Genomic DNA, 24757 nt, shown 5'->3' on the forward strand with positions numbered 1-24757 from the left:
CACATTGGTTCGAGCCACTTAAGACCGTGGATTTAAAATATCTCACGTGGAAAGTGGTCATGCTGTTGGCCTTGCCTCGGCCAGGCGTGTGTCAGAATTGGCGGCTTTGTCGTGTAAAAGCCCTTATCTGATTTTCCATATGGATAGGGCAGAATTGAGGACTCGTCCCCAGTTTCTCCCTAAGGTGGTATCTGCGTTTCACATGAACCAACCTATTGTGGTGCCTGCGGCTACTAGGGACTTGGAGGACTCCAAGTTACTGGACGTAGTCAGGGCCTTGAAAATATATGTTTCCAGGACGGCTGGAGTCAGGAAAACTGACTCGCTATTTATCCTGTATGCACCCAACAAGCTGGGTGCTCCTGCTTCGAAGCAGACTATTGCTTGCTGGATATGTAACACAATTCAGCTTGCGCATTCTGCGGCTGGACTGCCGCATCCTAAATCTGTAAAAGCCCATTCCACGAGGAAGGTGGGCTCTTCTTGGGCGGCTGCCCGAGGGGTCTCGGCTTTGCAACTTTGCCGAGCAGCTACTTGTTTGGGGTCAAATACGTTTGCAAGATTCTACAAGTTTGACACCCTGGCTGAGGAGGACCTAGAGTTCGCTCATTCGGTGCTGCAGAGTCATCCGCACTCTCCCGCCCGTTTGGGAGCTTTGGTATAATCCCCATGGTCCTTACGGAGTCCCAGCATCCACTTAGGACGTCAGAGAAAATAAGATTTTACTCACCGGTAAATCTATTTCTCGTAGTCCGTAGTGGATGCTGGGCGCCCATCCCAAGTGCGGATTGTCTGCAATACTTGTATATAGTTATTGTTAAACTAACGGGTTATTGTTGAGAAGCCATCTGTTGAGAGGCTTCGTTGTTTTCATACTGTTAACTGGGTATAGTATCACGAGTTGTACGGTGTGATTGGTGTGGCTGGTATGAGTCTTACCCGGGATTCAAAATCCTTCCTAAATTGTGTCAGCTCTTCCGGGCACAGTATCCTAACTGGGGTCTGGAGGAGGGTCATAATGGGAGGAGCCAGTGCACACCAGTTAGTCCTAAAGCTTTCTTTAGTTTGTGCCCAGTCTCCTGCGGAGCCGCTAATCCCCATGGTCCTTACGGAGTCCCAGCATCCACTACGGACTACGAGAAATAGATTTACCGGTGAGTAAAATCTTATTTTTAATACCTACCGGTTACAAACCGAGTCTCTACAGCTACTGCTGGAAAATCGTCATTTTTACCTTATGTTCCCCCAAAACATAAGAAAACGCATCATCAAATGCAGTCCTTTCGGCCCAATAGATACCGAAGAGGAAGATGCTCTGCCTTCCTTGCTGCTAGAGGCAGGGAAAGAGGTAAAAGAAACCCAGGCTTCTCTGCCTCCCAAGAACAGAAGTCCTCCCCGGCTTCTGCCAAGTCCACCGCATGACGCTGGGGTTTCCCTGCGGGAGTCCTCGCCGGTTGGGGCACATCTCAAGCTCTTCAGCCAGGTCTGGGTTTGCTCGGGCCTGGAACCTTGGATTTTAAAAATTGTGTCAGAAGGGTACAAACTAGAATTTTAAGACGTTCCCCCTCGCCGATTTTTAAAATCAGCCTTGCCAGCTTCTCTGACCGGCAGAGAGGTAGTGTGCGACGCAATACAAAAATTGTGTCAGAACCAGGTCATTATCACGGTTCCCCTGCGCAACAGGGACAAGGCTTTTATTCCAGCTTATTCGTGGTTCCGAAGCCGGACGGCTCGGTCAGACCGATCCTCAACCTTAAAGACCTAAATTTCTTTCTGCAGAAATTCAAATTCAAGATGGAGTCTCTCAGAGCAGTGATCTCCAGTCTGGAGGAAGGGGACTTTATGGTCTCCTTAGACATAAAGGATGCCTACCTACATGTTCCCATTTATCCTCCTCATCAGGTCTTCCTTCGCTTTGCGGTTCAGGATTGTCATTACCAATTTCAGACGTTGCCGTTTGGGCTGTCCATGGCTCCGAGGATTTTCACCAAAGTGATGGCGGAGATGATGATTCTTCTTCGCATGCAAGGTGTCATGATTATCTCATACTTGGACGATCTCCTGATGAAAGCCAGATGCAGGGACAAGTTGTTACAGAACATTGCACTGTCCCTGAAGGTGTTGCAACAACATGACTGGCTCCTCAACCTGCTGAAATCTCAGTTGATCCCTACGACCCGCCTGTCGTTTCTGGGGATGAATCTGGACACAGAACTACAGAGAGTTTTTCTTCCGGAAGAAAAAGCTCGGGAACAAATCTTAAAACCAACCAGAGTGTCAATACATCAATGCACTCGCTTGCTGGGAAAGATGGTGGCAGCCTACGAGGCCATTCAGTTTGGCAGATTCCATGCCAGAGTATTCCAGTGGGACCTGTTGGACAAGTGGTCCGGTTCCCACCTACACATGCAACGGACGATAGTCCTGTCCTCAAAGACAAGAATATCACTGCTGTGGTGGCTGCACAGTTCTCACCTCATCGAGGGACGCAGGTTCGGTATTCAGGATTGGATTCTAGTGACCACGGATGCAAGTCCCCGGGGTTGGGGTGCAAGGAAGATGGTCAAGTCAGGAGACTTGTCTCCACATAAACGTTCTGGAATTAAGGGCGATTTACAACGGCCTTCTACAAACGGAACGCCTTCTTCAAAGTCGACCCGTCCTCATCCAGTCGGAGAATGTAACAGCAGTAACTTACATCAACAGCCGCGGCGGAACAAAAAGCAGAGCAGCAATGGCAGAAGCCACAAGGATTCTCCGCTGGGCGGAGAAACATCTAAGCGCTCTGTCAGCTATCTTTATTCCAGGAGTGGACAACTGGAAAGCAGACTTCCTCAGCAGACATGATCTCCATCCAGGAGAGTGGGGACTTCATCCAGAAGTCTTCACAGAAGTGACAAGTCGCTGGGGTACTCCCCAAGTAGAGATGATGGTGTCTCGTCTCAACAAGAAACTCCAAAATTAGGGACCCTCGAGCCATAGCGGTGGACGCTCTGGTGACACCGTGGGTGTTTCAGTCGGTATGTGTTCCCTCCACTTCCTCTCATTCCGAGAGTGTTAAAAATGATAAGAAGAAGAAAGGTTCCGACGATCCTCATTGTTCCAGATTGGCCAAGGAGGGCTTGGTATCCCGATCTTCAGGATTTACGCATAGGAAATCCCTGGCTGCTTCCTCTACGAGAGGACCTGTTACAGCAGGGGCCGTGTCAGTATCAAGATTTACTGCGGCTACGTTTGACGGCATGGCGGTTGAACGCCAGATTCTAGCCCAGAAGGGAATTCCCAGTGAAGTCATTCCCACTCTTATTCAGGCTAGAAAGGATGTTACGGCAAAACACTATCACCACATTTGGAGGAAATATATTTCCTGGTGCGAGTCCAAGAAGGCTCCTGCGGATATTTTTTAACTTGGACGTTTTCTCCACTTTTTACAAGCTGGAGTGGATGCGGGCCTTAAATTAGGATCCATTAAAGTACAGATTTCTGCATTGTCAGTTTTCTTTCAGAAACAATTGGCCTCACTTCCTGAGGTGCAAACGTTTGCAAAAGGGGTGTTACACATCCAACCTCCTTTTGTGCCTCCTGTGGCACCTTGGGACCTTAACGTGATGTTACAGTTCCTTCAATCTCACTGGTTTGAACCTTTTTCAAAAGGTGGATTTGAAATTCCTCACTTGGAAAGTGGTAATTTTATTGGCCTTGGCATCTGCACGGCGGGTGTCCGAATTGGCGGCCTAGTCTCACAAGAGCCCTTATTTGATCTTCCATGAAGATAGAGCAGAGTTGAGAACTCGTCAACAGTTTCTGCCGAAGGTGGTTTCTTCTTTTCATATAAACCAACCTAATGTCCGTCTCCCTCGGCACAGTTCCTATAACTGAGGTCTGGAAGAGGGGCATAGAGGGAGGAGCCAGTTCACGCCCTTATTAAAGTCTTAAAGTGCCCATTTCTCCTGTGGATCCTGTCTATACCCCATGGTTCTATTGATGACCCCAGCATCCTCTACGGACTCAGAGAAAAGGATTTACTGGTAGGTATTAAAATCCTATTATTTATTAGTGCGCAAGCAGGACAGCATTTTCTCTTCTTTGGTGTTTTATTATTACAACCATGTCACCTCTAGTAATCCCACATGAGCGTCCATGACACCTCTAGTAATCCCACACGAGCGTCCATGTCTCCTCCAGTAATCCCACACGAGCGTCCATGTCACCTCTAGTAATCCCACATGAGCGTCCATGTCGCCTCTAGTAATCCCACATGAGCGTCCATGTCGCCTCTAGTAATCCCACATGAGCATCAGTGTCACCTCTAGTAATCCCACATGAGCGTCCGTGTCACCTCTAGGAATCCCACATGAGCGTCCATGTCACCTCTAGTAATCCCACATGAGCGTCCATGTCGCCTCTAGTAATCCCACATGAGCGTCCATGTCGCCTCTAGTAATCCCACATGAGCGTCCATGTCACCTCTGGTAATCCCACATGAGCGTCCATGTCGCCTCTAGTAATCCCACATGAGCATCAGTGTCACCTCTAGTAATCCCAGATGAGCGTCCGTGTCACCTCTAGGAATCCCACATGAGCGTCCATGTCGCCTCTAGGAATCCCACATGAGCGTCCATGTCACCTCTAGTAATCCCACATGAGCGTCCTTGTCACCTCTAGTAATCCCACATGAGCGTCCATGTCACATCTAGTAATCCCACATGAGCGTCCATGTCACCTCTAGTAATCCCACATGAGCGTCCATGTCGCCTCTAGTAATCCCACATGAGCGTCCATGTCACCTCTAGGAATCCCACATGAGCGTCCATGTCGCCTCTAGTAATCCCACATGAGCGTTCAGTGTTGATCAAGCTCCAGTCTAAGCATCCTATCTTTTTTTTTATATATACACATAAAAGCAATGATTACAGGTAAAACATGTCAGTTATAGAATTATATATTGTATCCTGTAACACCCTGGGTCTTGTCTACTCATTTTATATTTCCATAATGTATTTTATTTCCAGCAGATGGACACACAAGCAGAAATATCTCAGAAGGACATCTAATGGTATCCCAGGATTCTGAAATAACAGATAATGACAGTAGACAGGATTCTCCAGGAGATAACCCCATTACCCCAATTATACATCCAGCTCTATCAGCTGATCCCCCTGATCCTGGGGAATGTTCTCCTGATCACTCTGATATTGGTGCATCTGTTACAGCTCTGACAGTAGATACAGAGTTTCCCTGTTCTGTAGATGCCAAATGTTTTACACAGAACACAAAGCTTATTACCCATCATCCAGCTAAGGCAGGTGAGAGGCCACTGATATGTTCTGAATGTGGGAAATGTTTCGCATTTAAATCAGTTCTTGTTACACATCAGAGAAGTCACACAGGTGAGAAGCCGTTTTCCTGTTCTGAGTGTGGGAAATGTTTTACACAGAAATCAGCTCTTGTTACACATCAGAGTAGTCACACAGGTGAGAAGCCATTTTCCTGTTCTGAGTGTGGGAAATGTTTCGCATTTAAATCAGTTCTTGTTAGACATCAGAGAAGTCACACAGGTGAGAAGCCGTATTCCTGTTCTGAGTGTGGGAAATGTTTTGCATTCAAATCACATTTTGTTATTCATCAGCATACTCACACAGGTGAGAAGCCATTTCCATGTTCTGAGTGTGGGAAATGTTTTGCACGGAAATCAGATCTTGTTAAACATCAGAGAAGTCACACAGGTGAGAAGCCGTATTCCTGTTCTGAGTGTGGGAAATGTTTTACACAGAAATCAGCTCTTGTTACACATCAGAGTAGTCACACAGGTGAGAAGCCATTTTCCTGTTCTGAGTGTAGGAAATGTTTTCCACGGAAATCAGCTCTTGTTGCACATCAGAGAAGTCACTCAGGTGAGAAGCCGTTTTCCTGTTCTGAGTGTGGGAAATGTTTCGCATGTAAATTAGTTCTTGTTAGACATCAGGGACGTCACACAGGTGAGAAGCCGTTTTCCTGTTCTGAGTGTGGGAAATGTTTTACACAGAAATCAGCTCTTGTTACACATCAGAGTAGTCACACAGGTGAGAAGCCATTTTCCTGTTCTGAGTGTAGGAAATGTTTCGCATTTAAATCAGTTCTTGTTAGACATCAGAGAAGTCACACAGGTGAGAAGCCGTATTCCTGTTCTGAGTGTGGGAAATGTTTCACATTTAAATCAGTTCTTGTTAGACATCAGAGAAGTCACACAGGTTAGAAGCCGTATTCCTGTTCTGAGTGTGGGAAATGTTTTGCATTCAAATCACATTTTGATATTCATCAGCATACTCACACAGATGAGAAGCCGTATTCCTGTTCTGAGTGTAGGAAATGTTTTGCACGGAAATCAGATCTTGTTACACATCAGAGAAGTCACACAGGTGAGAAGCCGTTTTCCTGTTCTGAGTGTGGGAAATGTTTTGCATTCAAATCACATTTTGATATTCATCAGCATACTCACACAGGTGAGAAGCCATTTCCATGTTCTGAGTGTGGGAAATGTTTTGCACGGAAATCAGATCTTGTTAAACATCAGAGAAGTCACACAGGTGAGAAGCCATACTTCTGTTCTGAGTGTGGGAAATGTTTTACACAGAAATCAAATCTTGTTCTACATCAGAGAAGTCATACAGGTGAGAAGCCGTATTCCTGTTCTGTGTGTGGGAAATGTTTTGCATATAAATCAAATCTTGTTACACATCAGAGGAGTCACACAGGTGAAAAGCCATTTTCATGCTGTGAGAGAAATAAATCCGCTCTTGTTGAACATATTAGACATTACCCAAATACGGAACCATTTACATCTTCTGGAGTATAATTATCACTGTCATGCAATGTTCCTCAAGGGTCAACCTTATCTCCTATGCTTTATGCAATATAAATGCTACCACTGGGTGATATAATCAGACGTCTTGGCCTGGTCTACCACTGCTATGCAGATGACCTGCTTTTTGCTCCATGTACTGAGAACCTAATACCAATCCTAAATGGTTGTCTAGCTGAGCGCCATGGGTGGATGATGCCAGTTGGCTGTGACTCAGTCTTTGTGAAACATAATAGAAGCTCACCAACAAAGGACAAGACTTTACCAACCATCTGGATTTATGCTTTGGTGTACAGAATTGAAAATACTGAACATGTGCTGAATCTTTGTGTTGTCCTGGTATGTGGCTGACACAGACATCAGGTATCTGCCACATACAAATCCTCATTCTTCCATCTGTGGACCATAGCCAGAATCAAGCACTTGATTCCCTCAGAAGTTCATAGACTACTGCAATGCCATCTACCTGGGTCTACCAGCAAAAGAATTACAGAGCTTGCAGCTAGTACAGAATGCAGCAGCCAAGCTGTTACCTAACCAGCCCGTTCCTGCCACATAACACCCATTCTCTACTCCCTTCACTGGCTGCCTGTAAGATGACAAATCTATTTCATAATTGGCTAACTGACTTTCCCAGCTCAACATTACATGGTCCAAGGTACTAGAAGCAGCTTCTGTCTCCTTACTGCCCTGCTTGCTTGCTTCTACAGATGGACTGTTACCAGCAGTACCAAGAATCTCCTGTCATTCATTTATGGGTTGAATGTTTAGCTTTGTAGCCCTGACCATGGAACTCACTGCCTTGCACAGTCCAAGAGGCCTGCACTCTAGAGACCTTCACAAGCAGACTGATGACTGTTACTCACGCTTTTCATTAATGTACCTCTATTTCTCATACGTCCTAGAGGATGCTGGGGATTCCAAAAGGACCATGGGGTATAGACGGATCCGCAGGAGCTTGGGCACACTGTAAAGACTTAAACTGGGTGTGAACTGGCTCCTCCCTCTATGCCCCTCCTCCAGACCTCAGTTAGCCTTTGTGCCCAGGAGTGATGGGTCACACACTAGGGGAGCTCTACTGAGTTTCTCTGAAAGACTTTATGTTAGGTTTTTTATTTTCAGGGAGACCTGCTGGCTACAGGCTCCTGCAGCGTGGGACTGAGGGGAGAGAAGCAGGACCTACTTCTGTGAGTTTCAAGGCTCTGCTTCTCGGCTACTGGACACCATTAGCTCCAGAGGGTTCGATCACTTGGTGCGCCTAGCTTCTTGTTCCCGGAGCCACGGCGTCAATCCCCTCACAGAAGCCAGAAGAAAGAAGTCGGGTGAGTATTGGAAGAAAAGAAGACTTCAGACGGCAGAAGACTTCAGTAATGGAAGTACAGTGGTAGTGCTGCTCTTCATGCTCCCACACACCAACGGCACTCACAGGGTGCAGGGCGCTGGGGGGGGGAGCGCCTTGGGCGCATGTTACTGGTCTGCTTAATGTGAACAACTGGCAAAAAAAAAAAAGCATTTAGGTGCCGAGGTACCGTGGTTCATCCCCCGCCATTATACTTTAATTATTTCCCCGCCACCGCTTATACGGGTGCAGGGCGCGAGGGGGGGGGGGGGCGCCCTGGGCAGCGAATCAGTTTTAACAGTTCTTACTCTCGCTGCCGGGGGCTCCATATACAGACCCCGTCAGCCGCCATGGGGTACAGGGCGCCGGGATGTGGTGGCGCCCGGGGCAGCATAGATAGTTAGATCTCCCGGGCGCCGCACACGGGGACCCACCTGAGAGCGGCAGGTGCGCGATGCGCCGGAACTCCCGCTTCCCGAACGTTGTCTGGGGTGCACGGCGCGCAGGGGGGCACCCTGAGCAGCATGGTGCTGAGTATATATATATATATATATACCCTATATTTAGTACTCGGCCTATTTTGGTTTTCAGATCCAGGGGGGCTATAGCGCGCCGAGAGAGGCGGAGCTTAGCCTCACACACTGAGTCAGCGCCATTTTTCCCTGCTGGCCCCGCCAAGAACAAACAGTGGGGAACGCAATGTTTGGACTGTGTTGCCCTCCCAGAGGTGTAATCTCCCTGTGTATAGGGTCCCCCGGCTCAATATAGGGTTATATATATATATATATATATATATATATATATATATATATAATTATTTTTTTGTCGAGCGGGCTTAAGTGCGCCGGGAAGGGGCGGAGCTTAGACCTCACAGAGGGGTCAGCGCCATATTCCAAAGTTCCCCACCGGGACTTGCTGTATACTAAGAAGGAAGGGGGACACAGAGTGTTTTAATGCTGTATGGGTGTCATACAGCATTAGGATTGATAAATGGACGCAGAATCCTTGTTGTAATACATAAATACACTGTTTCCCTGTTTTATTTACTCACTATTGGTTAGTCGACGTGTGTCGACAGGTGTGAGGGCTTTGTCAAAGGCGCCTGTGGGGATAACTGTCGGTTTCGCCGACGCTTGCCGGTACTTGATTCAAACAACTAAGTATTGACAGGTTACTTTTGTGTGCTTAAAAAAACAAGTAAACACACTAGGGGAGACACGGCGGTCGGTCGATGCCCTGTCGGCATCAACGGTAATGCCTGGCTAAAAGAATTAACAAGCTGTTATTGCCTGGTGCCTGTATTGGTATTTATATATTTTGTTTATATATAAGTAGGGGGAGTGTTATTACAATTGTAGAGGTATGCTTCCCTCAGACCCCTTGGGGTTTCCAAGATTGTGATTATTCTGCCGCTTACTATTCCGGGCTGTCGACATTTCCTCAGTTTCTGTCGGCCGTAAAGTTCCTGGTAGATCCACATGGGGGGCATGTCAGTACATGGTCATACACATTACTGTCACTAGGGACCTGACGGGTCTGGACAATCCACTTGCGTATAGGTTATGTCTATATGTATTTATGTGTAGATATGACTTTATATAGGCATGATTACGATATGTGTTATATTGTGTATTACATGATGTATATACATGAATGCTGAAATAATGGTGTTCTTCTCATGGGCTGGTCGCTCTGTTGATTAAGCTCTAGATTGGCCGGGACGAGTTGGTTTCGATGCTCTCAAGGAGTCCGAATATTAATCTCTTCACAACGCGGAGAGAAATCTATGACAGTCAACTCCTGGTCGACGCAGAGCCCGGTCGCAAAGGATCATACACAGGCAGCTAAGTGAAATTTTATTTCTATACTTTGACCTTATTTGCAATGTATGCACTTGAGGGAGTGTGGTAGTCGGGTAAGCATCCGATAGAATTATCCTGCCCAGAGTGGGTAGGGCTTGCCTATGTTTATTTTTCCTTATAACATTACTGCAGGCTGCCACGTGACAGTAGGTGGTGTGACCGTAAAAATGCGGAGGTCGTCTCCAGGAGATGCTGGTGGGAGGTATACAGCTGTTTGATGTGGCCTCTCTTCAGTTAATCTCGGCGGTATCCGCTGATAAGGCTAAATTCGTGAGTTAACCTCCTTCACAACGGTGGATGACGCATTCTTTTGTGGGATGCAGTCTATAACCGGTTCGAGACCGTTCTTTTTCTTTTTCCTTTTCTGTGTAGACAGTGGAAGGTGAAAAGGTAAGTGTTCTGCAGCCTTGTTAGGTTCGCAGAAGTGGACGTAGTTTCTGTTTCCACTACATACACCACTTGTCGCTGAGTCTATCTGGCTGGTCCCCACTTCGGTGACCACTTGTCCACTAATTTTCAGTTCGTCTAGGAATAGACTACGACATGTGAGTTATTTATAGAAGCCAAAGGGGAACATTCTGAGTTACGGTTGTTTCCCCTTACTGTTTTTTCTAATAGATTTTGCCTCTCCCCTATGGAAGGGGAGGTAACACGCAACGCATTACAGAGGTGCGTCACGTTCAGGACATTGTCTGGTTGTCCCTGTAAAAAGGTGCATATCCTTGTTTATCTCTGACGGTTCTTCGACGCAGAAATTGGCCTGTTGTTCCCAACGACGCAGATGTCAGAAGTGTTTTTCAGAGTAGATACTGACCGGTTATGGTTTGGTGTTTTCCTGTGGAAAGAGGTCTGAGGTTCCAGAGTTGGATCGACTTTGAGGTGACACCTCATCAATAGGTTCCATTAAGAAGATGCTGCATGAGGTTTTTTTTCGGAGAGCAGGTCTAATACCAGAGTGATTTTCATGGGACCAGTTGGAAATGTGGTCCGGGTCTCACCTGCGCATCCACCGGAATATAATCAAAACGGCCAGGACATCGCTCCTGTGGTGTCTGCTCGATTTTTTCCTTCTAGAGGAATAAAGGTTAGGGATCCAGGTTTAGATCTTGGTGTCCGTGCATATAAATCTCCGAAGCTGGGGAGCAGTCCTTTGCAAGGGACGTATTTCCAGAGGATGAGGTCAGGTTGGGAAACTTGTCTGCTGTAAGTTTTGGAATTAAGAGCTATTTTAGACGAACGTATTCTTCATGCTCTGCCGTGTTAATTCTGCCAGAAGCCTTGTCAGAAATGGCGTAAGTAATCCGCTAGGGCGGAACAAAAAAAAAAAACGAAAATGGCAGAAGATGCACTGTTTGCAGTTGAGGGGGAAGTCTGGTAAACGCTATGTTAGCAGTCTTCATTCCGGAGGTAAACGACGGAGACATAGATTTCCTTTGCGGACATGATATTCAGCCGGGAAAAATACTGTAATTATTGAGAAGCTTTCCCAGACGTGCCAAGTCTTTGTGCAGTGTCGTAATTGGACATGTTGGCGTTTCGCCTCAACGTGAGACCTCGAGGAGAGGGTTCCAGGTTAAGAGACACTCGGGATATAGCAGCGGACATCCCTGTGACACCGTGGGTGTTTTTAGTCGGTCGAGGTGGCCTCTTCGCTTTCACATTTCTGGCAGTGGTAAGCGTAAGATGATCGATGATCCTCTGAACTCCGGTCTAACCAGAGAGGGTTGGCTATCCAGTTTTCATGGTTTACTCATAGAAAATTACTGCCCTCTTCCTTTACGTGAGGTAATGTTACAACAGGATCAGGGCGTGTATCAGGACTTACCGCGGCTGCGTCTAATGGCGGGGCGGTTGAAGGTCGTATCCTAAGCTGAATGGGTGTTCCCAGTGAAGTCGTTTCTTCAATTCTTACGGCTTGGAAAGAACTCACGGCACAGCGTTACAACCGTTGTTGGAGTAATTATGTGTCTCGGTGTGTATCCAGGAAGGCTCCTAAGGAGGACTTTCAGCTAGGTCGTGCTTATCCATACGTTACAAGCCGATGTGAAGGCAAGACTATTACGTTTTTTTGCGGAAATTTTTCTCGTTTGGAAAGTGGTCAGGTTTTTGACTTCGACGTCCGCAAGGCGGGTGTCGGAAGTGGTGGTCTTGTCCCACAAGAGCCTTGTTTGATCTTTCAGGTGGATAGAGAGGAATTGAGTACTCGGTTGATAGTTCTACCAAGAGGGGTTTCGCAGAAATCAGGCTTTTGTTGATGCCGGGGGTTACTTAGGCATTAGCTGGTTCAAACCCCCTTGCTCTAGCCAGGGTTTTAAGTATGCAAGTCATCTATTTGGCTTAGTTTGGAGTAACAGAGGCCCTGTTTATGTGGTATGTTCCCAGCTTACTTTGGGAGACTGCGTTATGCAGTTTGTTACATGCTGAATCTGTGATGCGGTCTGGCATGTTTCTTCTACGGCTGCTATGCCGTCACCGAAGTCGTGGAGGTTCCTTCTTTTGGGAAGATGGGATTTTCTTGGGCAAATGCCCGAGGAGTCTCGGCGGTTCAACTTTGCCGAGCGGATTCTTGGTCGGGGTCAAAAGTTTTTGCCATGCTTTACAAGTTTGATACCCGGATTGTTGAGGACCTTATGTTTGCTCATTCGGTGCTGCAGAGTCGTCCGCACTCTCCCGCCCGTTTTGGAGCTTTGGTATAAACCCCATGGTCCTTTTGAAATCCCCAGCATCCTCTAGGACGTATGAGAAAATAGGATTTTGGTACCTACTGGTAAATCCTTTTCTCTTGGTCCATAGAGGATGCTGGGCGCCCGTCCCAGTGCGTACGGTGTCTGCAGTTATTGCTTTTTGGTTACACCCTGGTGGTGTGTCTTCTCTGTCTGGTGGTTGCTACCGTTGTTCATGACATAGCATGCAGGGTCATATTTTTGTTTCTGTGGACACCTGGGTTGTGTTACATATTCTCTCAGGGTTTTATTCATGCCGTTGACTGGTATTCTACTGAATGCCACGTTCTACGGTGTGTTTGAGGTCTGAGCTGGTATGACACTCACTGTGTTTATAACAATAAATTCTTTCCTCGAAATTGTCCATCTCTCCTGGGCACAGTTTTCTAACTGAGGTCTGGAGGAGGGTCATAGAGGGAGGAGCCAGTTCACACCCACTTTAAGTCTTTACAGTGTGCCCAAGCTCCTGCGGATCCGTCTATACCCCATGGTCCTTTTGGAATCCCCAGCATCCTCTACGGACTAAGAGAAAAGGATTTACTGGTAGGTACCAAAATCCTATTTTACTTCCTAAATAATACATCCCAAAGGCTTAGGTCTTTTTTCTGCTGTTTATTTTGTATCTTGTGCTTTGTGTAAATGTGAATGTGTAATACCAGTTTGCACAATCTGTATTGCTGCACGACAGTATGGCGGCCATTGGAACGTGTTTTCACTTCTAGTTTGCCTAACTTGTTGCAGACACTCATCTTGATCAGGAGTGTCGAGTGTTTTCTGATACAAGATCCTATCCATATATACCCTGTACATTATCATGTGCATTAGAGTCACCCGGGTTCCATCTGCGGTGGTTTGTTGTATGTTACATCTATATGGTGCGGATACTCCTCTGTATGATTTCATAATAAAAGCTTTTGTTTGCATCTAATTATTACATTATAGCTTTTATTTTTATTCTATTTTATATTCCCGTCTGAGTAATTACGCCATAATGTCTAATCTCGGAGTGGACCCCAGAAGATGTAAAGAAACCGTGTAAGTTTTCCATCATTCTGTTTCGTGTAAGCATACAGGTAAGTGATGGCACGGTGGTCACTGACCGTCACATTCAGGTGGTATAATGGAAGTGGGACTGTCTGGGCTTATTCTAGTCTGCTGCAGAAATAAAAAACTCAGCCTTTATCCTGTTTATAAAAAGTCTCGAGCTACTCAGAAACTGCAAATAAATTTCTATTCGCAAATCTGCTAATCTTTCGTTTGCAATTCTGCTAAGCTAAAATACACTCCCAGAGGGTGGCGGCTTAGCGTGTGCAAAGCTGCTAAAAGCAGCTAGCGAGCGAACAACTCGGAATGAGGGCCATAGGCTGAAGACCCATACTTCTGGTATATATGGCATAACTCCCTCTTCACCCACAAAAACCTTCCCTTCACCATTCACAATGTCCACCATTGCCCCTTAAGAAGGGACACAACTTTCCTTTGCTTTTTCCACCTCCTCCTGTACAGAGCCCAGGACCACCTCCATGACCATTACATGTTAATCTGGAGGCCAGGCATCTGGGAGGTTCATGGCCAGAGATGACCACAGAACCACCAGGTAGTGGGCAAAAGAATCCACAGCCTCTAGAGGAACTGGAGAGTCCAAGGATCCACCCCACATGAGGTAAAGAAGGGACAACCACAGGGACTGGCTCACCAATTTCCTTCCTAAAAGCTGCTCTTTACCCAGTTTGGTACCTGTGGGATCCCACTCCAATTTCCCTTGAGAGTTCTTACTAATCCCTTCTACACCTACCAGTTCCTTCCCCTTCCAGCCACTCCTCCTTTTTAAGTTTTTCACCACCTGCTGTGTGAGTCTCATCCAACTACTCCTCCTCCATTCCTTGACTCATTGGTGTAGCAACCCCCTTCTCCCCACCCCCACCACACTGCTATACTGCAGTTAAGCTGTGAGGCTTGCTGCTAGCAGTACTCTCTACTCAGCACACACACTCACATCATGATTACACAGCTGTGCCAGAGACACTGTCTCACTGACAACCAGGACGAGACACTCCCAGAAAGGCATGTATGTATGAGTACGGAGAGAGTGGGAGCAGTGGGGCTGCATAACTGACAGCCAGGACGAGACACTCCCAGAAAGGCATGTATGTATGAGTACGGAGAGAGTGGGCGCAGTGGGGCTGCATGACTGACAGCCAGGATGAGACACTCCCAGAAAGGCATGTATGTATGAGTACGGAGAGAGTGGGCGCAGTGGGGCTGCATGACACCCAGGATGAGACACTCCCAGAAAGGCATGTATGTATGAGTACGGAGAGAGTGGGAGCAGTGGGTCTGCATGACTGACAGCCAGGACGAGACACTCCCAGAAAGGCATGTATGTATGAGTACGGAGAGAGTGGGAGCAGTGGGGCTGCATCACTGACAGCCAGGATGAGACACTCCCAGAAAGTAATGTATGTATGAGTACGGAGAGAGTGGGCGCAGTGGGGCTGCATCACTGACAGCCAGGACGAGACACTCCCAGAAAGGCATGTATGTATGAGTACGGAGAGACTGGGAGCAGTGGGGCTGCATGACTGACAGCCAGGACGAGACACTCCCAGAAAGGCATGTATGTATGAGTACGGAGAGAGTGGGAGCAGTGGGGCTGCATGACTGACAGCCAGGATGAGACACTCCCAGAAAGGCATGTATGTATGAGTACGGAGAGAGTGGGAGCAGTGGGGCTGCATCACTGACACCCAGGACGAGACACTCCCAGAAAGACATGTATGTATGAGTACAGAGAGAGTGGGAGCAGTGGGGCTGCATGACTGACAACCAGGACGAGACACTCCCAGAAAGGCATGTATGTATGAGTACAGAGAGACTGGGAGCAGTGGGGCTGCATGACTGACAACCAGGATGAGACACTCTCAGAAAGGCATGTATGTATGAGTACAGAGAGACTGGGAGCAGTGGGGCTGCATGACTGACAACCAGGATGAGACACTCCCAGAAAGGCATGTATGTATGAGTACGGAGAGAGTGGGAGCAGTGGGGCTGCATCACTGACACCCAGGACGAGACACTCCCAGAAAGACATGTATGTATGAGTACAGAGAGAGTGGGAGCAGTGGGGCTGCATGACTGACAACCAGGACGAGACACTCCCAGAAAGGCATGTATGTATGAGTACGGAGAGACTGGGAGCAGTGGGGCTGCATCACTGACCAGGACGAGACACTCACAGAAAGACATGTATGTATGAGTACGGAGAGAGTGGGCGCAGTGGGGCTGCATCACTGACAGACAGGACGAGACACTCCCAGAAAGGCATGTATGTATGAGTACGGAGAGAGTGGGCGCAGTGGGGCTGCATGACTGACACCCAGGATGAGACACTCCCAGAAAGGCATGTATGTATGAGTACGGAGAGAGTGGGCGCAGTGGGGCTGCATCACTGACCAGGACGAGACACTCCCAGAAAGACATGTATGTATGAGTACGGAGAGAGTGGGAGCAGTGGGGCTGCATCACTGACACCCAGGACGAGACACTCCCAGAAAGGCATGTATGTATGAGTACGGAGAGAGTGGGCGCAGTGGGGCTGCATCACTGACCAGGACGAGACACTCCCAGAAAGACATGTATGTATGAGTACAGAGAGAGTGGGCGCAGTGGGGCTGCATCACTGACACCCAGGATGAGACACTCCCAGAAAGGCATGTATGTATGAGTACGGAGAGAGTGGGAGCAGTGGGGCTGCATCACTGACACCCAGGACGAGACACTCCCAGAAAGACATGTATGTATGAGTACAGAGAGAGTGGGCGCAGTGGGGCTGCATCACTGACAACCAGGACGAGACACTCCCAGAAAGACATGTATGTATGAGTACGGAGAGAGTGGGCGCAGTGGGGCTGCATCACTGACCAGGACGAGACACTCCCAGAAAGGCATGTATGTATGAGTACGGAGAGAGTGGGAGCAGTGGGGCTGCATGACTGACCAGGATGAGACACTCCCAGAAAGGCATGTATGTATGAGTACAGAGAGAGTGGGAGCAGTGGGGCTGCATCACTGACAGCCAGGACGAGACACTCCCAGAAAGGCATGTATGTATGAGTACGGAGAGAGTGGGAGCAGTGGGGCTGCATGACTGACAGCCAGGATGAGACACTCCCAGAAAGACATGTATGTATGAGTACGGAGAGAGTGGGCGCAGTGGGACTGCATCACTGACACCCAGGACGAGACACTCCCAGAAAGACATGTATGTATGAGTACGGAGAGAGTGGGAGCAGTGGGGCTGCATGACTGACAGCCAGGATGAGACACTCCCAGAAAGACATGTATGTATGAGTACGGAGAGAGTGGGCGCAGTGGGACTGCATCACTGACACCCAGGACGAGACACTCCCAGAAAGACATGTATGTATGAGTACGGAGAGAGTGGGCGCAGTGGGGCTGCATCACTGACAGCCAGGACGAGACACTCCCAGAAAGACATGTGTGTATGAGTACGGAGAGAGTGGGTGCAGTGGGGCTGCATGACTGACAGCCAGGATGAGACACTCCCAGAAAGACATGTATGTATGAGTACGGAGAGAGTGGGAGCAGTGGGGCTGCATCACTGACCAGGACGAGACACTCCCAGAAAGACATGTATGTATGAGTACAGAGAGAGTGGGTGCAGTGGGGCTGCATGACTGACAACCAGGACGAGACACTCCCAGAAAGACATGTATGTATGAGTACGGAGAGAGTGGGAGCAGTGGGGCTGCATCACTGACCAGGACGAGACACTCCCAGAAAGACATGTATGTATGAGTACGGAGAGAGTGGGAGCAGTGGGGCTGCATGACTGACACCCAGGACGAGACACTCCCAGAAAGACATGTATGTATGAGTACAGAGAGAGTGGGAGCAGTGGGGCTGCATGACTGACAGCCAGGATGAGACACTCCCAGAAAGACATGTATGTATGAGTACGGAGAGAGTGGGAGCAGTGGGGCTGCATGACTGACCAGGACGAGACACTCCCAGAAAGGCATGTATGTATGAGTACAGAGAGAGTGGTCGCAGTGGGGCTGCATGACTGACACCCAGGACGAGACACTCCCAGAAAGGCATGTATGTATGAGTACAGAGAGAGTGGGCGCAGTGGGGCTGCATCACTGACCAGGACGAGACACTCCCAGAAAGGCATGTATGTATGAGTACGGAGAGAGTGGGAGCAGTGGGTCTGCATGACTGACAGCCAGGACGAGACACTCCCAGAAAGGCATGTATGTATGAGTACGGAGAGAGTGGGAGCAGTGGGGCTGCATCACTGACACCCAGGACGAGACACTCCCAGAAAGGCATGTATGTATGAGTACAGAGAGAGTGGGAGCAGTGGGGCTGCATCACTGACCAGGATGAGACACTCCCAGAAAGACATGTATGTATGAGTACGGAGAGAGTGGGAGCAGTGGGTCTGCATGACTGACAGCCAGGACGAGACACTCCCAGAAAGGCATGTATGTATGAGTACGGAGAGAGTGGGAGCAGTGGGGCTGCATCACTGACACCCAGGACGAGACACTCCCAGAAAGGCATGTATGTATGAGTACGGAGAGAGTGGGAGCAGTGGGGCTGCATCACTGACAGCCAGGACGAGACACTCCCAGAAAGACATGTATGTATGAGTACGGAGAGAGTGGGAGCAGTGGGGCTGCATCACTGACAGCCAGGATGAGACACTCCCAGAAAGGCATGTATGTATGAGTACGGAGAGTGGGCGCAGTGGGGCTGCATGACTGACAACCAGGACGAGACACTCCCAGAAAGACATGTATGTATGAGTACAGAGAGAGTGGGAGCAGTGGGGCTGCATGACTGACAACCAGGATGAGACACTCCCAGAAAGGCATGTATGTATGAGTACGGAGAGAGTGGGCGCAGTGGGGCTGCATGACTGACAACCAGGACGAGACACTCCCAGAAAGGCATGTATGTATGAGTACAGAGAGAGTGGGCGCAGTGGGTCTGCATCACTGACAACCAGGACGAGACACTCCCAGAAAGGCATGTATGTATGAGTACGGAGAGACTGGGAGCAGTGGGGCTGCATCACTGACCAGGACGAGACACTCCCAGAAAGGCATGTATGTATGAGTACGGAGAGAGTGGGCGCAGTGGGGCTGCATCACTGACCAGGATGAGACACTCCCAGAAAGGCATGTATGTATGAGTACGGAGAGAGTGGGCGCAGTGGGGCTGCATCACTGACACCCAGGATGAGACACTCCCAGAAAGGCATGTATGTATGAGTACGGAGAGAGTGGGAGCAGTGGGGCTGCATCACTGACCAGGACGAGACACTCCCAGAAAGGCATGTATGTATGAGTACGGAGAGAGTGGGAGCAGTGGGTCTGCATCACTGACAGCCAGGACGAGACACTCCCAGAAAGGCATGTATGTATGAGTACGGAGAGAGTGGGCGCAGTGGGGCTGCATCACTGACCAGGACAAGACACTCCCAGAAAGGCATGTATGTATGAGTACAGAGAGAGTGGGCGCAGTGGGGCTGCATGACTGACAGCCAGGACGAGACACTCCCAGAAAGGCATGTATGTATGAGTACGGAGAGAGTGGGAGCAGTGGGGCTGCATGACTGACAACCAGGACGAGACACTCCCAGAAAGGCATGTATGTATGAGTACGGAGAGAGTGGGAGCAGTGGGGCTGCATCACTGACAGCCAGGACGAGACACTCCCAGAAAGGCATGTATGTATGAGTACGGAGAGAGTGGGAGCAGTGGGTCTGCATCACTGACAGCCAGGATGAGACACTCCCAGAAAGGCATGTATGTATGAGTACGGAGAGAGTGGGAGCAGTGGGGCTGCATCACTGACACCCAGGACGAGACACTCCCAGAAAGGCATGTATGTATGAGTACGGAGAGAGTGGGAGCAGTGGGGCTGCATCACTGACAGCCAGGACGAGACACTCCCAGAAAGGCATGTATGTATGAGTACGGAGAGAGTGGGAGCAGTGGGGCTGCATCACTGACAGCCAGGACGAGACACTCCCAGAAAGGCATGTATGTATGAGTACGGAGAGAGTGGGAGCAGTGGGGCTGCATGACTGACAGCTGAGCCTGTCACATCAGTGAGGTGACAAAATGCAATACAGGTTGAGTATGCCTTATCCAAAATGCTTGGGACAAGAGGTATTTTGGATATCGGATATTTCCGTATTTTGGAATAATTGCATACCATAATGAGAGATCATGGTGATGGGAGCTAAATCTAAGCACAGAATGCATATATGTTACATATACACCTTATGCACACAGCCGGAATGTAATTTTAGCCAATATTTTTTGCAACTTTGTGCATTGAACAAAGTGTATCTACATTCACACAATTCATTTATGTTTCATATACACCTTATACACACAGCCTGAAGGTCATTTAATACAATATTTTTAATAACTGTGTGTATTAAACAAAGTTTGTGTACATTGAGACATCAAAAAACAAAGGTTTCACTATCTCACTCTCACTCAAAAAAGTCCGTATTTCGGGATATTTGGATATGGGATACTCAACCTGTATAATCACCTAGCTAAATCAGGCGCTAATGCAATGTTACGTGTATTAAATGAGCACCAAATATATTGATTATTAGATAGCAGCTCCTATGCGGCAACTGGATGCCTTAGACGATATAAATGATTTAAGTTTCAATAGAGACATAAAAGAGCGCTGATGGTATATAAATAAATGTATTTCTAATATTTATTAAAGTTCAACACAATAAAAACAGTTATGCCAATAATAAAAGCCAGCCTGTGACATGACAGCTAGAATCTGATTGGCTTCCACTTTATCACTTCACCGAGCTTAATAAATCTGCCCCTAAGTTTCTTAACAGAAGGATAAGAAAACAGCCAGGTAAAAATGGGGGAGGAAAGAAGAAAAAAAAGGAAGCTATAGGATAAAATAGAATAACATACAGATATTGATTCATATATTATTCAGCTCAATGTTTTCGTTGAGCCCTAGAGGGAACAAAGTATCTATCATACAAATCCAGTATGCTTCCCTCTTACAGATGTCTATCCCCACCTGGGAATGTCTGTTTTATATGTTCAACTCCCTGTATGGACAGAACCCCACAATCACCTCCATGGAGTGAGCAAACATGTCTAGGTACACAGTGTTTAGTTGACTTTTTAAGAATTAATCTTCTATGTTCTAAAAACCTAGAGAGCGTATTGTTCTACCGACATATTGGCAACCGCAAATGCAGGAGATTACATAAACCACAAATGTTGTCTGGCAGTTTATATTGCCCACTATATCGAAGTATTCTTTAGTTCTATATGATAAGAATTATGATCGTCAGTGAGGTGGATGGGGCATCCCATTCCCAGCTGGAACAGCACACTATTTGTAAGAGTCGGAGCGGTGCAGGGCTACTGGCTGACAGCCTAGCATCTCGGTGCAGCGGCAGAAGTCTGTAAATGATGGGAAATAACATCTGGCCCATGTCTACTGTGAGGAAATGAGAGGTCTGTGACAATATAGCTATGCCTCATTTCTCATGTCAGATATGTACTTTTTATCCCCATATCCCTATACATTCAATTCATCTGTTTCCTCATTCTCCATAACATGTCCATTACTGCTCACCCAATATTGTGTTTAAATCAACCTTAATATTAATATATGCAATTGTGTTACGTTATCTGTTACCCTTTGGATAATGTATTCATGTTAGACCTAGTTTTCTATTGTTTACTACCACCACAGTGGACACTCAAAGGGTGAGTCATATAAGGTACCATTGTCCCTTTTTGTTTACTCCCTATTGTCCAACAGTGAGCTGACCAGACATGGGTGGTCATTCCGAGTTGTTCGCTCGTTGCCGATTTTCGTTATTTTGCGATTTACCGCTTACTGCGCATGCACAATGTCCGCAGTGCGACTGCGCCAAGTAAATTTGCTATGCAGTTAGGTATTTTACTCATGGCATTACGAGGGTTTTTCTTCGTTCTGGTGATCGTAATGTGATTGACAGGAAGTGGGTGTTACTGGGCGGAAACTGAGCGTTTAATGGGTGTGTGTGAAAAAACGCTGACGTATTTTGGAAAAATGCGGGAGTGGCTGGAGAAACGGGGGATTGCCTGGGCGAACGCTGGGCGTATTTGTGACGTCAAACAGGAACGATACTGACTGAACTGATCGCAATGGCAGAGTAAGTCTCGAGCTACTGAGAAACTGCTAAGAAGTGTTCTAATCGCAATATTGCGAATCCGTCGTTCGCAAATCTAAGAAGCTAAGATTCACTCCCAGTAGGCGGCGGCTTAGCATGTGCAAAGCTGCTAAAAGCAGCTTGCGAGGGAACAACTCGGAATGAGGGCCATGGTTGCTCTCTGGCTGATGTAATCACCTTGATTAGAATATGTATTGTATTCCAATGCTGTAAGACCCTTAGACAAAGAAGTCACACACACTCATAGGTAATATGAAGCTTCTGGGGGTATAAGTAGAGCTAACTAGAGTGCTGAAAGAGAGATTCTATGCTCCTTGACTAAAAATAAATGTTCTGTCAGCAGTTTGTGGTGGGAATTGTCGTGTGGAATTGGATTACAGAGGTGTGCTGAGCTGGTTAGAGCCCATTCTGTTCAATAACCACTGTTGGTTTTTCATCTACCACTGTGCCTGAGTGATTTGGAACCTAGTATCTTCACAGCTACTATCAATGGTGGGTAACTACCTGGCTCTCTTCCTTTGATGGTAAATCTAGTTATCAGGTAAAGACCATCAATGATTCCTGATCATCAATGGTTGATGGCCAATCCTAGACCAGACCCTGAGAGACCACAGCCACCACCAGATCCACAATGTGTACCTAGAACGAAGCTACCACATCTGGCACTTTGTTACCCGCCATCAGATCTACCTTCTCCTAGAGAGCCACCTCTCCACATCTAAGCTGGAACTATGCAGGTTTCCTTCACCACCAGCTTGGATTTCTTTTGCATCAGCATCCCGGCCAGCCACACACAGGTCCATGGAATCAGCATTATGATAACTTTTGACTCTTTATTTGCTGCAGCTGCTGTATAGTTCCTGTGATTTCCTCCAGCTTATTAACCAGCTGCACCAGCTCCTCATTTCATGTAACTCTCCCAGCTGTTGCAACAGTTTTTTCTCTGACGTCCTAGTGGATGCTGGGAACTCCGTAAGGACCATGGGGAATAGCGGCTCCGCAGGAGACTGGGCACAAAAAGAAAGCTTTAGGACTACCTGGTGTGCACTGGCTCCTCCCCCTATGACCCTCCTCCAAGCCTCAGTTAGATTTTTGTGCCCGACCGAGCAGGGTGCAATCTAGGGGGCTCTCCTGAGCTTCTTAGATAAAAGTTAGTTTTAGGTTTTTTATTTTCAGTGAGACCTGCTGGCAACAGGCTCACTGCATCGAGGGACTAAGGGGAGAATAAGCGAACCTGCCTGCTTGCAGCCAGCTTGGGCTTCTTAGGCTACTGGACACCATTAGCTCCAGAGGGATCGAACACAGGCCCAGCCTCGGAGTCCGGTCCCAGAGCCGCGCCGCCGGCCCCCTTACAGAGCCAGAAGCAAGAAGAGGTCCGGAAAATCGGCGGCAGAAGACATCAGTCTTCACCAAGGTAGCGCACAGTACTGCAGCTGTGCGCCATTGCTCCTCATGCACACCTCACACTGCGGTCACTGATGGGTGCAGGGCGCTGGGGGGGGCGCACTGAGCAGCAATATTAACACCTTGGCTGGCAAAAATACATCACATATAGCCCCCAGGGCTATATGGATGTACATTAACCCCTGCCAGAATCCATAAAAATGCGGGAGAAAAGTCAGCGAAAAAGGGGCGGAGCTATCTCTTTCAGCACACTGGCGCCATTTTTCCCTCACAGCTCCGTTGGAGGGAAGCTCCCTGGCTCTCCCCTGTAGTTAATACACTACAGAAAGGGTTAAAAAGAGAGGGGGGGGGGGGCACAATTTAGGCACAGTATACAATATATATGCAGCTATAAGGGAAAACACTTTTTTTTTATAGGTGCTACCCTGTGATATATAGCGCCCTGGTGTGTGCTGGCATACTCTCCCTCTGTCTCCCCAAAGGGCTTTGTGGGGTCCTGTCCTCTATCAGAGCATTCCCTGTGTGTGTGCTGTGTGTCGGTACGGCTGTGTCGACAGGTATGTGGAGGATAATGAGGTGGAGGCGGAGCGAATGCCTGTAAATATGTTGTCACCCCCTGCGGGGTCGACACCGGTGTGGTTGAACTTGTGGAAGGATTACGTGAAAGTGTCAACTCCTTACATAAAAGGTCGACGACACAGAACAGCCGGCTACTCAGCTTGTGCCTGTTCCAGCGTCTCAAATGTCATGGGGGGCTCTAAAATCGCCCGCTACCTCAGATAGTAGACACAGATGTCGACATGGATACTGACTCCAGTGTCGACGACGATGAGACTGGTGTACCCTCCAAATAGGTCCACCCGTTACAGGATTGAGGCAATGAAAAATGTATTACACATTTATGATTATACCCCAGGTACCACATAAAAGGGTATTGTGTTTGGTGAGAGAAAACTATTAGTAGTTTTTCCTGCATCTGAGAAATTAAATGAGGTGTGTGAGGAAGCGTGGTCTTCCCCCGGTAAGAAATTGGTAATTTCTAAACGGTTATTGGCAGCGTACCCTTTCCCGCCAGAGGATAGGTCACGTGGGGAAACACCCCATAGGGTAGATACAGCGCTTACACGCTTATCAGAAAAGGTGGCACTACCGTCTCCGGATACGGCCGCCCTGAAGGAACCTGCTGATAGAAAGCAGGAGGTTACCCTATAAGATATAGTCACACACTAGGGCATTATATTGCGACCAGCCGTTGTTTTGGCATGGATGTGCAGAGCTCCCGCTGCGTGGTCAGATTCCCTGTCGGAAAATAACTATGGATAGGGACAATAT

General features: G+C 47.9%; 1 protein-coding gene across 1 annotated transcript in view; it reads left to right on the forward strand.

The window, feature by feature from the left end:
• Nucleotides 1–5446: 5446 nt before the first annotated feature.
• Nucleotides 5447–24757, forward strand: part of LOC134984496 (zinc finger protein 850-like) — a gene marked incomplete at both ends in the record, with an annotated part of 147111 nt that continues 127800 nt past the window's right edge. Inside the window, 2 exons of the mRNA XM_063950063.1 lie at nt 5447–6230; nt 6399–6650. Coding sequence (XP_063806133.1) covers nt 5447–6230; nt 6399–6650 — 1036 coding nt within the window. The remainder of the gene's footprint in view (nt 6231–6398; nt 6651–24757) is intronic.

Source organism: Pseudophryne corroboree (genome assembly GCF_028390025.1).
Source record: "Pseudophryne corroboree isolate aPseCor3 chromosome 3 unlocalized genomic scaffold, aPseCor3.hap2 SUPER_3_unloc_6, whole genome shotgun sequence".
Taxonomy (NCBI): Eukaryota; Metazoa; Chordata; class Amphibia; order Anura; family Myobatrachidae; genus Pseudophryne; species Pseudophryne corroboree.